Genomic DNA, 17,599 nt, shown 5'->3' on the forward strand with positions numbered 1-17,599 from the left:
ATGATCCTGGCTGCTCCACCCAAGAAGAGCTCTACAAGGGATTTTCCTTTGCTTCCAAAGGCGGGGGAAGCAAAACCTTTTCAGGTTTGTCTGTAATGCTTTGAAAGTATTTTACAGTTTCGTGTTTTTTGTTGCTTTTTTCGCCAACAATCACCTCTGCTAACAACTCTACAGTAAATCCATCTCTCCAGCCCCTGCACTCCTCACCACTCAGCAGTCCATGCAGAAACACTCCAGAGCACTTCCAGCTGAACAATTTGAAGGGATTAGTGAGAGGAACAGCGTTATTAGTCAATCAAGCAAAACTGAGGGCTAGTCAAACATTTGTATAAATGAGGACAGCAAAACAAAGGAAAGAAACAGTGACGTCCTAAAGGAGAGGAAAAAAACTCTCTTAGCTGGCTTTGAAAAAGAGGACACTAATAACAGGGCCTTCTTCTCTTAGTTGGCGAACCTCTTCTTTATGTGGCTAAAGAAGGTTTGGTTTGGTCTGGTCTGGCTGACCACTCAAAACACAGCCAGCCTAATTAGAAGGATCAATCGCTAAAGCACAGCGAAGTTAGAATATAAAAGCCCTCAGAAACTCAGTGTGGTTGAAACTGTCCATTGTACAACGAAATATTTAGTAAACAAACATGAAGCCAAGGCAATTAACTTGCTGTGAAATCCAGCCAAGTCGCTGATTTACAGCATAAAACAAAAATAACGGCCTTTGCTGCTTTCACCCCATATCACAAAAGTTCCCAGAAAAACACGACGTTCTCAAAATGCACAGGGACTGGCGCTATGCTGTAGAAATGCATCAAGTGGTTCTCGGTGCCACGACAGTCTGCTGAAAATGGAACGTCAGCTATGTGGGAGAGAGAACCGATTACATTCGGCAGCATCTTCAGTAGGTATTATCCACGTGTACCTGATACATTCAGCCACGCAGCAGGGGCAGGCAAATGGGAAACGGCTAAACAGAGGTTTGAAATGGCTGTCCTTCCACTGGGTTCTCTCTGAATCAATGCTACATGCAAAACTGACTGGTGAAAAGGCTGCTGAGCAGTCCCACTGCCAGGCGTATCACAGCACTGCTGTTGCTGCCAGGAGAGGAGAGAGCGAGCGGCAGGAAATGCCCTGGAGCCTCTCAGGACTGAAAAGACACCCTGTTTCTCTCTCATTTGGAACCACTGCTATTTTCTACGGAGGAAATCCCACAAATAATACAATGATACTAAAATAATTTTGCCCATCGCTAACACCTTCCATTCACGTGTCTCAAAGCTATTTACAAACAAACCAGAATTCAACCCATTTTATCAATGGGGAAACAGAGGAACCGCAAGGTTAAGAGACATGCCCAAGGCGACAGGAAGTCTGTAGCAGAACCAGGAACAGAACGCAAGTCTTCTGACCACTCCTCTCCCCTGTCCCATGCCTTACCCAAAAGATCATCCATGTTCCAGCCAACGGAATTTAATTCTAAGCCTACATGTATGAATGATCCAGCCCTGAGACCTCCACCCACTAGAATACTATAGCCAGATGGCTGCCCTTCTTCACCCACTGTAGAGAGTCACTATAGGAAGTAATTACTGTATTGCTGAAGCATCTTTAAACCAGGCACTCAGCAATTCTGAGGAAATACAGAGGGCTGTATTATCATCTATTCCTCCCATAGATACAAGTATACGTTAAAGGCTAGATGTCAAACATTAAGTGTAGGCAGCACTGCCATGTTGTGAGGGGAAATTGGAAGACAAGCTTTGACCAGATGCAGATGGTGTTGTGATTGGCACTGGACTGAGGTCCCCTAGAATCAAAGTGATCTATCCACCGGAACCACCTGCCTTGCTTTATCTGCCAATAGCTAAATATTATACTTCAAAAAAACAAAGCCTTCCAGTCAATGGATTACGGTCATCCTTTTGGCCCAATATATCTATATGTCGGAGTTGTAGGTTACTTTTGACTCGATAAACAATGGCTTATATTCCACTCAGGAACAGGAGCACTCTGGGTATGAACGGGCATGGCTTACACCAGTTCTTCAAGAGACATCAACTATGCTGGGGAAAGCACTTTTATGCCGATATTAGCATGTCCACACGACAGCTTGTACTGGCATAGCTAGGTCATTTAAAAAAAAAAAATCACACCCTTACCACTATGTCTAGGCCGGTGTAAGTTTTAAGTGTAGAGTAGGCCTAGTTAATTCCACAGAGATTCCTTTTAAGGCAGTTGAAAAGAGACAGATTACCCAGAGAACCCACACCAGTTTAACTAGAGATATAAATGTTGAACAGGTTCATTTAAATCAGTGCAATGTTATGAGCAGAAACTCATACACTGATTTAACCCTGGCAGACATTGCTTTAGCTTGCCCCTGAAATTTAGCATACAATTTAGCATCAGTTTAGTTAAAGTAGTTTAACATCACACCTTCAGTTAATCCAGTGCAACTGTGTGTGTAGACCACTGGAAAGAATGTGGAGATGAGACAGGACAAGACTTCACAAGTGACAAGAAAAGGCATTTACAGCTGCCAATCCAATCTTCTTGACTTTAGGACACAGGGATTAGAAATGAAGCAGAATGGCAGGTTAACTTTGCAACTGGATCTTCCAGCATTTTTAATCAGCGCTGGTCTGCTTGTTCTCTCAGGCAGCCAATAGAACCAATTAAGGATTTTGGCTTTGAGAAAGCATTAGGAGTAATGGAAAGGCATCACAAGTTGGAGACACCAATCTGAGAAGCATCTATTTGCTGAGAGCAATCACTAAAGCAATATTTGCCACTGATGTTTATTTATTTTATTTTTTTGTTTTGTGCCTTTCAGGAATCAAGAGCCGTACCTACCACAACATGTTTTTCAAAGCTGGGCTGGCTGAAAACAGAATTTAAAAGGAAAGTTTGGGGACTGGGGAAAGTTGCATGAAAATGCTCTGGCAAAATAAATACAAAGTCTCCAATCTACTTTGTCTATATATCATTTTCCTCACCTGTAGCTAACACGAAATGCTTCACTTGTGTCATCTGTTTGCAGAATAGGAAACCTATATCAATATATGACAAGGCCTGATGATTGTTGGGTTACGTGAGCACAAAGTATTCAGTCACTTAACAGACAAAAAATTAGACAATTGTCAGATAAGGAGAGAAAAAGCAACTCACCAAGATATGTTTAGCACCCATCAAGTGAATATTTTATCACCACTAAAATATTACAGGAACATGAACCTATGCTCACTGTTTCCCCCCCAAACACCTTCCCCAGCAATCCTCCTAACTAGAGCTAGGTGAAATTTTGCTACATTAATTTTTCTCAGTAAAAAATGCAGATACAGGTTGACTAAAACATTTCACCAGTTTGTGTCGAATTCAGTGAATTATTTCAGTCAAAAAACTTTTTAAAAATTCCAAAAAAGAACAAGAACATAAGAACGGCCATACTGGGTCAGACCAAAGGTCCATCCAGCCCAGTATCCTGTCTGCCGACAGTGGGCAATGCCAGGTGTCCCAGAGGGAGTGAACCTAACAGGTAATGATCAAGTGATCTCTCTCCTGCCATCCATCTCCACCCTCTGACAAACAGAGGCTAGGGACACCATTCCTTACCCATCCTAGCTAATAGCCATTAATGGACTTAACCCCCATGAATTTATCTAGTTCTCTTTTAAACCCTGTTATAGTCCTAGCCTTCACAACCTCCTCAGGCAAGGAGTTCCACAGGTTGACTGTGCGCTGTGTGAAGAACTACACTTCCTTTTATTTGTTTTAAACCAGCTGCCCATTTATTTCATTTGGTGGCCCCTAGTTCTTATATTATGGAACAAGCAAATAACTTTTCCTTATTCACTTTCTCCACATCACTCATGATTTTATATACCTCTATCATATCCCCCCTTAGTCTCCTCTTTTCCAAGCTGAAAAGTCCTAGCCTCTTTAATCTCTCCACATATGGGACCTGTTCCAAACCCCTAATCATTTTAGTTTCCCTTCTCTGAACCTTTTCTAATGCCAGTATATCTTTTTTGAGATGAGGAGACCACATCTGTATGCAGTATTCAAGATGTGGGCATACCATGTATTTATATAAGGGCAATAAGATATTCTCCGTCTAAACATCTAAAATGTCTAAGCATTTCTTTTGACATTTTCAAAACAAAACATTTCGACTTTGCGGTTTGAAACAACTTTTTGTTTTGAAATTACTTTTAGTTTTATTTTTTTATAAAAAAAAATTTAAAAGGCTCGAAATCAAAATGTACCCTTTCATTTTTGGTACAATGAAAATGTCATTCCACCCAAAGCAATTTCTGCCCCCCAATTTTCAATTAACCAAAAATTTAAAAAAAAAATTGTTTTTGGTCAACCTGAAATGATTTTGCTTTCAATTTTTTGGAATTGTCAGCATACTAAAAACTCAGCGATTCACACAGTTCTACTCCTAAAATACTCAGTGCTCTGAGGAAGCAAAGTAGTATCTAGTTTCACCCCTTCTTTTGCTCTCCAGCCTCACCACCATTGTTTTTAGGATAGTAAATCAGTTAGTTCACCTGCTCCTAATAAAACCAGAAGATTCAAAACTCACCAGCCACTGCCTGCATTGGGAAATAAACAAAAGAAGCGGGCACCTGACTGGGGGTTAGTAAACTGTTTCCTTTATAAACACGTTGAGTACAGGTGCTCTCACAGTAAGATACTCTAAGATCCTCTCTGTGTGCTCTGCCCTCCATTCAGAGCCTGAATCCAGTTCAGCTGACTCAGAATAGGACACCCGCAGTTTTTCTTTAACAGGGATTACCCTCACTACAGATGAGCTCCATTTATCACAACATGACAATCCCAGAGCAGGTGCCATTCTAACTGCACGTAGCAAATGGAGTTAAACTTTTCATGCAGGCAGCTCTGCAGAGAGCTATATGAACCAAAAGGCAGAAGGAGAGAGAGTAATAGATCCTACATCTGAAGATGAGTGATCCAAACCATACCATTTTCAGGAATGGCAGTGGGCCAAACTGTCTCTGAGACCCCGGAAATATGGAAATGGGGAGCATCCTGCAGATCCCAGGAAGAGGGGGGAAAGGCAAAGTATCTTTAAGATATTCTAGGGCATCTTGGAGCAAGGGAAGGGAGAGGAAAATTCTGATGTGAAGCAGGGGGAAATCCAGGAATGCTGGGGGAAGGTGCAAGAGAATATGATTCCAAGCAAGTGATGCTCAGACTCTGGGATCTGAATATTATCCAAATATTAGGACCGCCAAATCCAAGGAATGGCCTAAAATTACCACTCTCTAAAATTCAGGTAATTAGAACAAGCCAGGACCACAGCTTGGGATACAGGGTATGTCTACACTGGCAGAGTTACAGCTCCACTCAGAGAGCGCTGAAGGGAAACCGCTGTTGTGTGTTCACACTGTCAGCTGCCTGCGCAATAGCGTGTTCACATTTGCGGCACTTGCAGCAGTATTCAGAGCAGTGCACTCCAGGCAGCTATCCCACAGAGCATCTCTTCCTCTTCTGCCGCTAATTGTTGTGGGAAGGCGGAGGTGGTCGCGGGGCATTCTGGGTCCTGTCCCAATGCCCCGTTGATGCATTGCTTCGCATCCCAGCAATCCCTGTGCTTCTGTCTGCATTTGGCGCCATCTTTCAACAGTTTGCGTACTGCGCGCACTGCCTCTTCGGCCTGCAGGAATGGATCCCGCATTGTTGACCAGTATGCTGCTCGCTCGGATTAACACGTCACGAGTGGCAGTGGAGTTATTCCTTAAACTACAAAGGCAAGAGGAGGGCAACGTTGATCTCACCATGCATAGTAGCTACGACACAAGATTGCTTGAGCCTTTCACAGAGGTGCTGACCACAGTGAGTGGCGCTGTAACTCTGCCAGTGTAGACATACCCTTAAGTAAGGAGCAATCACAAAATCTTTTACACCTCAAGCCTGGCATTACAAGAACTGATCTACACCTGGCCATTTCAAGAATGCAGCTTGCTGTCAACACATGATGAGCTGGTGTTTAAGGGTTTCAAACAGGCACTTTAGTTCCTATCCATTAGTTACCTTTCATGTGAGTGTATTTCCCCTTCACCTCAGGCAGCCTTGCAGCAAGATTATCTACGGTTAGATAGATAATTGAGCACCATTTGAGACAGAAGAGCCAGTTGGGATCAAGTAAAAACAAGGCCGAAACTTTACTTAAAATGTGAATCAAGCTTTAACGCTTTTTAATAGTTGATAAAATTGAGGTAACTTTAAAACAGACGATCAACCTGGCTTCATACAGTGCCTGCCTGTCTTGGGTTTATCTTACTTCACGCTCATAGTGCCTTTTCCCTTCACGCAATAAACCTACGTAACTTAAAACAAGAACGTCTGTGTGCCTTTTTTTGTGCTTCCTGATTTTGGCTCTGAAATGGAAATATGCTGTGAAAAGCAGTTTATCTTTTTGTTTGACCCCGTTGCTGAAAAGCTCACGAGAGTTGGTTCTCAGGAGATTTCCAGCCCAAAATAGTTTCTTTTGGGTCCTTATCCCGCTTGAACCTCAGAATCCTTTGATGTTAACATAACACTATGGGCCTGATTCGGTGAGGTACTGAGGATCCTTAACTTCCCAATGAAATTGAGGGAGCTCAGTATCTGTCAGGAAACACTTGTCACCTTGCACTATTGAGACCTATGTTGTTACCATTTATTCGTGCAAACTCCTCCAGGGTCTTGGAATTTCACAGGTTCACCCTCTAGTCCTTTTCTTAGAATTCACTCAGGATCCAAATTCAGCACTGGTTACCTTACATCTTCCGCTACTTGAACATAAGAACAGGGAAACAATAGAAGTCATAAACAATGCAGCATTTCCTGTTTAGGTCTGAGCTTTCAAAAGTCCTGCCACTTCCTCCGAACCCTTGACGTGAGCAGACATTCATGTCAGGATGGATTCCCTATAAGGAGCAGGATGACTGCCTTTGGAAAGTTTATGAACCGTAGGACTAACGAACAGTACACAGCTATCTTGGCAGAATGGGATGTTAGGAGGTTGCTCCTGCCATGCGCTTTGAGACACGCTTCACTTGGGAATTAAAATAATTTGAGGAAGCAAACAAAAAACAGTCCACTCAATTCAATTGGGTTCTGCTGTTTTACAAAGGAAATTAAAAATGAATGTTCTATAGACAGAGTAAGAGCCATGAAGAATGATTTACCCACCATATTCCACATTCTCCTCTCCATTTTTCTTTAATTAGCTTATTCCAAAGTAACAGGTTTTCTCTCTCTTTAATTTCAGTGAAGGATAGCTTTGGGGATGCAGCACTTTGCCTTTTGCACATTCTGGGCCACTTCCTCAGCTGGTATAACTCAGCCTCCCTCTGTGGACATCAATGAAGCTATGCTGCAATAATACACCAGCCCATGAGCTGACTACCTAGTATTTTGCATTTTGGAGAGTTATTTAAAATTTAACAACATAATTACAGACGAGTGAATTCTCTGAACCACCATTCAAAGCACAATCTGAAGCAAACCATTTGTAAGGTTCAACAGAAAAGCTTGGGTAACATTTTTCCCTTTGATTTTTTTGTTTTTGTGGTTGCTTCTTTGCTTTCTGGTTCTGTCCAGAAATAAATCCTGAACTGCCACCAGAAAGACTGTTCTCCCAGGGTACTCAACCTGACAGAGAGCTGGACAGGAAATCTTGTCAAATTGGCCTGTTTCTGCAAGATTTCCCACCCCATTTTGCACTCCTTAGCAGCTCAGACACTTGGGAGAGGCATTTTTATTAAGAGTGCTTTGTCCGAACTGGCCCTTTGGAGGTTGACCCAGCACTAGCGTTTAATGGGTGACCATAATTTCCACTCCCACTCACTAATGGCCGCTCGTTATTTGGGTGAGAAGTGCCCCTTTCCAGCAGATGCTTCTGCTTGCCTGCAAATCTGTTACGATCATGGGAAAACTAAAACTAAACTGGTTTAACTGGGATGATAAGTGATTTATGGTTCGATTGCTCTGTGCTGTTTTTCCTCCTTTGTAAAGGTCATTGTTTCTTCCCTGACCAGCCCCATAGAAGTGTCTGAATAAGGCACAGGGTGTTGAGTGTGCCACTAACACAAGCTACTATTGTCCTTCCCTTTCTGTCTCATGCTGTTCCTGCAAAAGCTTTACAGAGAAGGAAAATAAAGGCTAATCTCCAGCACTACAAAGTTTGACCTTTTAAAGCCTAAAGCATTGACTTCAGGCCCTTTCTTCAAGGGGGGTACGTTAGTGGAATTTACAGATGTATTTTCTCTCTCTCCAAAATAAACCAATCATTTCCCTCTTTTTGTCAGACAATACTATTTTGGGGTACCAGAAAATATGCTGTTTATTTTTAAAGCTGCAATCAATTATAATTTAGGCATTTGTTAAACATTTACAAATGTGGCAATGCTTGATATTTCCCAGGTTCTATATGGGAAGGCTCCCTGCATTTATTTTTATTATTTTGTGTGAGGGAAGATATGAAAAAAAATTGCAAATGACTCTTTAAGGAATGTTTACTTCCAAAGGAAACTAATCTCTCTTTCACAAACGCATACTAAAGCAGTCTGTCGTAAGTACATCACCTGTGAATTAGCTCTCTTCTGATACCTCCTCGTGTAGAGAATGAGAGATAAACAGAAAGGTTAACAAGTGGATTGGAATGGTAGATGTTAAAGAATAACTGCATGCACAGATTATTCCCTGGGGCTATATCATTATAAAAAAAATTTACTGTTGGGTATTTTGGAAATATGCGTTAGCTTTAAAAACAAAAACAGCAACGTAGATTGTAAATGATTTGTACACCAAACCCTTTTTCTTCTTACACTAAAATTTGGATTTAATCTTGACCCTGCCCCAGAATGTTAAGTGATCAACAGGTTAAAACTGGAATACTGAGTTTCCTGCAGGCAAATACAGGAAGGGAGAAGCTGTGACAATCAAGTTCTGTACCAGCTTTGTCAGCAGAATTTGGAGTGGCTATAAAAAAAATTTCCACATCTGCCCGAATGCAACATGAAACAAAAAACATGGCTCAAGAAAATTCACACCGTCCTGTACTCTATCCACGCTATGAAACATATGACAGCCCCCTGCAGGATTATATTCAAAACAGCACGCAAGAGCAGATGTTAAATTACCAGCATCATGTTGCTAACAGCCCATGAAATGAAGTGTCTCTCTATGATAGGAGGACTTTAAGAAAAAGAAGAAAAAAAAAAAAAAAACTACAACAGGATAGACCACCCTGTGTGCTTTCATCTGTCACTACTGCCTGATGATTTCTTTGAAAATGTGTTAGATAGAAGGACGATGAATCTGGGGGTGATGTCATGCGCCACGCTATAACATTTGCCTTGCTGTGGCTTTGCAGTGAAAGTGCAGTGGTGACATGTAAGAACTGGTGTGGGAAACAAATCCTCTCCCCTGTACAGAAAAACAAGGCGCAAAGTATGGGACACTCAAGCAGTGATTTCATGCCTCAGTGTGGGTCAAGAGTAAGATCTGCCACCCTTACTCCCACTGAGTACTACTACTCTTCAGGGCAGTAGTCCAATTTAAGCTCATAGGTGGCAAAATGTGCCCTTGTGTGATCAGTGCTGCATGGTGCTAGTGGTTAATGCCCTGCTCTGCCATGCAGGAGACCAGATGTGTATGTGATCTCCGTCACTATAGATCAGAGCACTGTGCATGTCTCTTGTAGAGAAGACACACACAACTGAAATCTAGTACCTCACAAAATCCATGTGCTCTGGAGTGTTACTTCACACACAAAACTCAGCCTCGCCTTTGTTTTGAATGGTTCCTAGCCATACCATTAGGTGAGGTTAGAAAGCATGGCTAGGCTGTTGGACTCTGGATCTTAGCTCCCTTTTGCCTTGCTAGTCAATAAGCCAAACTTGGCTTCAACAATAGTTAAAGCTTTTGCACTGAACTATGTGCAGAATCATACTGTATGTCTAAATATACTTTGTGACATTTCCAACTGGCATGCAGCTCATTATTAAAATGAACTTTCAGCTATGATTGACAAAACAGATGAAAAGATGTCATGTTCTGACTAGAAATTCTGGCCTCTTTGGGAAAAACTTGATACCTTTGCCCTTTCAATTTACGCTACCCAGTGCTTATCTTCATGTGAGAGATGTAATCTCAAAGTTTCATTCAGGGCATGCAATGTATGGTGCAGAGAGGCTTGGCATAGGCTCTCCGTCAGCCCTAGGTCATGTGAATGCAGTCAGGGCTAAAAGGGTCTGGGTAACCAAAACTGCAAACTCTTCAACAGCGTCAAGAAGATCAATAAGGGGGAAAAAAGAGACTTAAAACCAAGGACTGGATGTCTAAGATGAATTGGTAATGGGAGACAGAACCTTTATTCTGTAGTGAATGAGAGTCATGGCCATTTTAAAGGACTACGTGAAATTAGCTAGTGGACGCAGTCTACCGCCTAACAGAGGAGTGTCTGCATCACGAGTAGCAGTGTAATCGGTACTCTCCTGGCACAGCCTCAACAGTATCCTTACAGATTTCATGAGGCACAGACTGAATTTTTATCATACAGTAAATACAGTCAGAACAGTGGCGGAACAGCATGAGGGAGGTTTGCACCACTGCTGGCTGTGCTAAACCTAGGCTACAGAGCAATGAAGAACCCGGAAGTGAAATTCTGCCTCCACTGAAGTCAATGGGAGTTTTGCTCTTGACTTCAGTGGGGCCAGAATTTCACCCTGGCTCAGCAGGCTGTTCATATGGCACCTTTCACTCCGTTGTTTTTAAAAGGCTTGATTCACACAGGTTTCCTAGTTGGTTAAACTTCTGTTAGTACATTTCCACAGACAGTATCCCCACTTTGTATTGTACCAATGCCTTTGATTCTTCTGTACTCTACTGTTAAAAATCAGCTCATCAGAGAAGTCACAAACAAGTTGGAGTGGTTCTGTTCTCTTCCACCAGGGCCTGGGAAGCGAGCATCTTGTTGCTTTATTGTCTCTGCCGAGGGGGTAAGGCTGTGCAGTCAGCTTCCAGCATCCCCATGCACATAATGAAACACGGGAGGACGTGTTTGTGTTGGGCACAGTATTCCAGCAGCACCGCCCTAAGCTTGCTACTGACTCTGCAGGCAGTCCATCAGCAACAGAGCACTGGGCTCCAGGTTCAAGAGGCCACTTGTTCCCAAATGAAGTCTCCATTTCAGAAAATAATTCAGGCTGGGATGCCCTTCAGCAAAATAGCAGCAGCAAAGGGTTGCTGCCGGCGCACCTGGGCCTTTGAAGAAATTCCTATTTCAATTCCCAAGGAACTTGGCTCTTCCCCTATGTGGGTATTTTACACCAGGCAAATGGGGTGGCCATCAGATAAAGGATCACATGCCAACTCAACATGCACTGGCTGTTCCACCGTCCAGTCAAGCCCAAAGGAAGGCTCAGATTCTCTGGTGGAAAACACTCCCACTCCTCCTGGCTGTCCAGGATGGATACAGAGCCAGCTGAAAACACAATCTAACGTTGACAACAAACTCTTAAAGCAGCAAAGAGTTTCTTGATTAACCTGAAATTGCATTTCTGAATGAGAGCAAACCAGGGTTTTTTTTCTTTAACAGGATTATCTGAATGAGACTTAAAGCCTTTTACGCACTTCTTAATTGATACCTGTAACAATAATTCAAGTTCCTTACAATAGATGTGGCATGAAAAAATCGGCTCTAACATGCTGACCCAGCAGCTGAAACCTCGCTGGCCACCATATCAGGTAATTAGGTGCTTTCTGGCGCACCAGAATGGTGGGAACTCGTCACCTTGCCCTCTTCAAAGTGCACCATTAAGCTGCTCATTTATTCTGCGGCAACAGAACTAGTACAACAATTTAGGAATGTAGCAAACTGCCCTGTTTCCCCAGTCCTCTTCTATGCATTCCGGCCACAAAGGCTGAAGTGTAACTGTGTCCTCCCAACCCCAGCTCTTCCCCCATGTCCAGCCCTTCTTAAACGGCTGATCAGCCCTTCTCACTGGGCTAAGACCAACCCTTTACCATGGCTAATCAACAATCTGGGGTAGAGAGACCAAACTCTTCCCCCCGCCCAATGGTTCTAAAACAGGAAGGAAATAATACTGACTTGAATTTTCCACCTTCCTTAAATTCATCAAAGAAAGAAAAATATAGCAGAACTCCTTCACTTCGAGTACGTCCCAGGGCGTGACTGCAGCTCGTGTACAGCTTTAATACAACTAGGGAATGAACAGCAGCAAAGTCATTGTAGCACAGACTTCAGTGCAGGCTGTACAAGCCCACCTAGAACTCTGGGTAATTACTCAAGCAGCTAACCCAGGGGTGGGCAAACTTTTTGGCCTGAGGGCCACATCAAGGTTCCGAAACTGTACAGAGGGCCGGGTAGGGAAGGCTGTGCCTCCCCAAACAGTCTGGCCCCCTTCCCCCTATCCAACCCCCCCTGATTCCTATCCCGACTGCCCCACCCCCTATCCCCGCCCCCTGACAGGCCCCCCAGGGACTCCCATGCCCTATCCAACCCCCCCTGCTCCTCGTCCCGACCACTCCCCCCCCCAACCTCTGCCCCATCCAACCGCCCCCTGCTCCCTGTCCCCTGACTGCCTCCTGGGACCCTCTGCCCCTTATCCAACCCCCCCGCTCCCCACCCCCTTACCATACCGCTCAGAGCACCAGGGCTGGCAGCTGCGTCGCCAGGCCAGAGCCAGCACTGCCCGGCAGGAGCTCGCAGCCCCGCTGCCCAGAGCACTGGCGGCACGGCGATCTGAGGCTGCGGGGAAGGGGGGATAGCAGGGGAGGGGCCGGGGGCTAGCCTCCCCGGCTGGGAGCTCAAGGGCTGGGCAGGACGATCCCACGGGCCGGATGTGGCCGGCAGGCCGTAGTTTGCCCACCTCTGAGCTAACCTGCACTGACGCCTGTGCTACCATGACTCCACTGCTGGATTAAAGCTAGCTTGTGTATTTCTATACACGCCGCAATCTGAGATTGCGGGTTACATATGCCCTGAGTCCCAACTGTCTACTACAGTACTCTCGGACAGTGATCTATGCCAAATACTTCAGAGGAAGGTGCACAAAACCCATTAGTGGGCAATTATCAAATAACCTGCCCATAGAGGAAACTTCTTCCTTTCCTTTGGCTTATACTCTGACACACAAAAATTTCTATTCCTATCTGATGTAATTGAGGATTATCTAATTATTCATATAAATGTCCAATCCCATTTTGACTACTACTAAGGTCTTGGCCACAGTGATATCTAATGGTCATGAATTGCACAATTAATTATGCATTGTGAAAAAATATATACTTATTATTGGTTTTTAATTTGTTGTAAAAGATTTGCAATGCACTGTGATTAATCGTTATATCATGGCACATTTTCCAGACTGCCAACCAAATAAATGTGTTGATTGATTGGATGTTACGGATGGACATTCCCAAGACCCCTTAGGAATAATACAATGTACATTGTTCTTACACATTTGTTTTGTATAAATTAGGTCTAGAGTAGTGCTCAGAGTTTTTGGCCTGCTCTCCAGCCGCAGCTTGCTACCGAATAGCATATCAGCCAACAAGAAGAGTCTGAATTGCATAACATAAGAAGTTCAATAACCTTCACAAGAGAGAATGTGTGTATTGTGTTAGGAGCTAATTACACAAAGTTTAACAGTTCAAAACCAGTAAGGCCTGACAGAAGACATAACAGCTCTAGCTAGTCCTTTCTGATGTAGACTCTGTCAATGTTTAAACAACATCTACATGTGAAAACATGTGCTGACACCCTTGCTAGAAATAGCTTAACCATTGCTGTCCCCTTCCAATGGCGACGGGCTACTGCTGGGCTCCCTCTGGCTTTTGTCCAATGGCTAAAGGTTCAGTTCACAGGAAACGACCCCAGGGTTGCTTTGTTCAACCCAACTTTAATCAGCTTCCTTCTCTGATTCCAACAAACCACTTCTGCTGGTGGTGGCCAGGAATAAAGGCCATTGTACTGTATATTATGGAGAGATAGGGCTGTATTCACAGCAAGTCATGACAAGCACTTCCTTCCCAAACATCCCATTCTCAAAACATAACAAACAGGAGCCAGAATATGTGTAGAGCAAATTAATGGAGCTGTGCAGATAAAACTGCAGCTTGCAAAGATAAAGGATGCTGGGGTCAGGAAGCAAACATCAGGGAAAACATCCTTCATCGCCTGCTCCCTCGGCTTTAAATTCAGAATATGTAGGAGGAAGGTTTAAGGTAAGGGTCTGGAAAGGCTACTCACCATACTGACAGCGGGGTCCCTGGAAACCAGAAGGGCAGCGACAGAGCTGAGAAGATCCTTCCATGCAGTTTCCTCCATTGAAACAAACTCCATAATTGCAGACAGCTGAAGGGGAGGGAAGAAGGAACAACATGAGATCATAATTGTACACACATTAAATTAACTTCAACGTCCATTCATCATGAAGGCTCCCAGAGCCCATTATAAACGTAAATAGATATACAACCAATACACAACCAACCCCAAAATGCATCCCCCTGTGGATTAAATCAGAGCAGCAGTTTAATAGCACACAAAAAGAGTCCCCAGAAATCCAGGACAGGAGAGAAAGAATATCTGACCTCGTGACCATGTTTGCATTCGAAGCATTTGCCCAAACTGAAACATGGAGGGGGGGGGGGTACTGAGGTTTTAAACTCCAGTCTTACAAAGCACCAAGGGGTCTTTAATGACTGTTTTATGCCTCATCTGAAAGGTGATTTATCCAGCACCAGTGATTTCCTTATATCCAATCTGGGGCATTAATTCCTAACTGAATCAGAAGAAACAATGCCACTTACTGAATCATCAACATCACTTTCTACAGTGCCTACAGATGGGTGTTCCTTGGAGGTACCCCATCTCAGTGCTGACCCAGAATAACCCTACTTAGCTTGTAGAATACAAGGGGATCCAGAGGAAAGAATATGTGCTGTAATTTACAACAACTGGGTTAAGTTAAAAGTGGGATCATTAGGATGAAGAAGGTGGCACTGCCCTGATTCTTCCTCTGCTAGGCAAGCTCCACTTTAGCAAAGGATTTCTAGAAAGCGGCAATAATTCCAGGGATGGAGAGAGGCTGGAATCTTATAAATGAGAAAAATCTCAAACATGAGTTTTTTTTCTTTCAATTAATCAGTGTTTAACCTGTCCACGGATCCCCAATCACGGAACACAAATGAACGTTTTAAAATTATACATTCTTTTTCAAACACATTCTTTGAACAATATTTCCCTGATTTATTTATTTGCCAAAAATGAGAGTCCAGGGTTCTGTTCCGTGTTGCTCCTGCAACAATGGCTGACATCACTAATGCCAAAAGCAGCAGCCAGGAACTACATTCCTTGCATTCCTTACCCTGTACTAAGGTGCTAGTGACTTCAACAGAAAACCTTATACTTGTTACAGTTAAAAAGCCTTTCAGTTCCCTTCAAAGTGAGGGCTGCCCACAAAGAGAGAAACAAGCACTTAGTATCATCTCTCAAGTGCATTTGATTCATATCGGCATTTGTGGGAGATTAAGCTCCAGTGTAGAAAGCATGAGGCTTGGAATGAGAAAAGTTCTACTCCTGGCTCTGTCATTGGGCAAGTTACTTCATCTCTCAGAACTTTAGTTTCTCTATCTGCAAAACGAAGACAATACTACTGACCCATCTCACACAGGTTTCGAGAGGCACCGCTCATTAGGTCACTTGTAAAATGCTTTGAGATACTTGGATGAAAGATACTAGGAAAGTGCAAAGTATTACTCTTTAGATAAAGTTTGTAAGGGACAAATTCTGGGAGGGGCTGAGCATCCACAACTTGCGGATCCTAAGCACCTCTCCAGATCTGGCTACACATGAATTAAGTGTATTCTGTGGAACAAGCTTACGGAAAGTAACATATCCTATGGCATAATCACATAACCAACATTTTGTTTCTAAAAGGACCATTAAAATCAGCTTGGTCTGAAACACGTTTTGCTCAAAGTTGTAGCTCATCCAATGTAATTACAGTAAAATAGTGAGAATCCAAAGGGGCATTTTTATGAAGGCCCGGGGTTTATAAAAGCCAGTTGTTTCCCTGGACGAGGTCCATCTGCACAGTACCAGAAACCATTGCACTGAACACAGAGTTGATGACAGCAAAGTAGCTCTCTCTATCTTTTGTAAACTTCCTGAATTCTGTGCATAACAGCAGGCTGGCAGATTTCAGCCAGCTAAGTGGCTTTAGGGCATTCTGCAGTGGAGCTTAAGGTCAAATGAATGAGACATGTACAGCCCTCCAAAAGTACTGCTATTCTGCGACTCCTCCCAAGCAGAAGGGCATGACCCTTATTCAGCGCTGCCTGCCCCTTCACTATTAAAAACTCAGCATCCTGGCCAAAACCCCAGCTCAGGTATAAATACACTCTGCCCCTGAAATGCCTCATGCAGTTTCAGTTGGATAGGATTTTCTTCTTCACTTCCTCTTCTAAACACCTCCATAGTGTTGCTGCGTGCTAACTGCTGCCTTCCAGCCTAGAGTTAGCTGTGTTTCAGCAGTGAGTGAAGTGATCTTCATGTATTTCTGACTTAATTCACTGGGATGGTATGTGGCTTAATAAGTGCTTTGAAACTCTCAAATGAAAGGAACAATAGAAATGCAGAGTTCTTATTTTTCAGATAGCACCTTGGTGTGCGTGGCGCTAAACAGAAATAAAACTAGGTTCCTGCCCCTAGGATCTTACACTTTAAAGTAGACGAGACATTAGATTTATGATGTTCATAATCATTTCTATACTATGCAAATTATGTGCATTAGCAAGTTGTTTACGTGGCACTTGCCATTGTGAGGCTTGGGCCAGGCTTTAGGGCCACCAGAGAGTGGTAACCTGAGAACCCTGAGGCTGCTGCTACAGTGTGTGAAGTGGACGCTACCACAGCTCTGCCAACAGAACAGTCTTGGGTTAACATTTTCAAAAACCCGTACATGACTTAGGACCCTACGTCCCATTATCAAAAATGACTGAGGCACTTAGGTTTCCAAGTGCCTCATTCACTTCTGAAAATAGGATTTAGGTGCTTTTGAAAATTTTACCCTTGCAACCATCTGTGTCTGTGTGCCTGGACTTCTCCCCCAACCAGACAGTGCGATACTGCGGGAAGAACCACCCCCTTTGCTAAGGCAAAAGTTATAACTGCGCTTTCTTTTCTTTCAAGCTAAAGAACCTGGGGACCACAATGGACGCAGCATGTTTGTTCTCATCCATGTGCCATTAGAAAAACACTTTCCCGTATGAAAATATCCATCAGTGGTAACTGCAACATATTGCACTTCTTGGCTTGCAAAGAATATCCCAGCCCCAATGTCTTCCAGAGCTGCTTCAGAGACCCAGACATTTGATAATACAGGTTCCATCTACGCTTAAAATGCTACGCAGCAGCTGCGCAGCAAGTGGTGCATCAGTGACGCTCTTCTCACTGTAGTAAACCCGCCTCTGCAAGAGGTGGTAACCCAGTCTTTGGTTTGCCCCCCCCCCACCACCAATTTTTCATAGCTCCTCCCCAGTCGGTGCTGCAGTGTTGACTGCAGGG

General features: G+C 43.6%; 1 protein-coding gene across 1 annotated transcript in view; it reads right to left on the reverse strand.

Annotated features, from left to right (window-relative positions):
* MEGF6 (multiple EGF like domains 6) overlaps positions 1–17,599 on the reverse strand; it is a 248,213-nt gene that overhangs the window by 184,003 nt on the left and 46,611 nt on the right. The window contains exon 4 of the mRNA XM_065421373.1: positions 14,282–14,386. Coding sequence (XP_065277445.1) covers positions 14,282–14,386 — 105 coding nt within the window. The remainder of the gene's footprint in view (positions 1–14,281; positions 14,387–17,599) is intronic.

The sequence above is a fragment of the Emys orbicularis genome, chromosome 22 (assembly GCF_028017835.1).
Source record: "Emys orbicularis isolate rEmyOrb1 chromosome 22, rEmyOrb1.hap1, whole genome shotgun sequence".
Classification (NCBI taxonomy): domain Eukaryota; kingdom Metazoa; phylum Chordata; order Testudines; family Emydidae; genus Emys; species Emys orbicularis.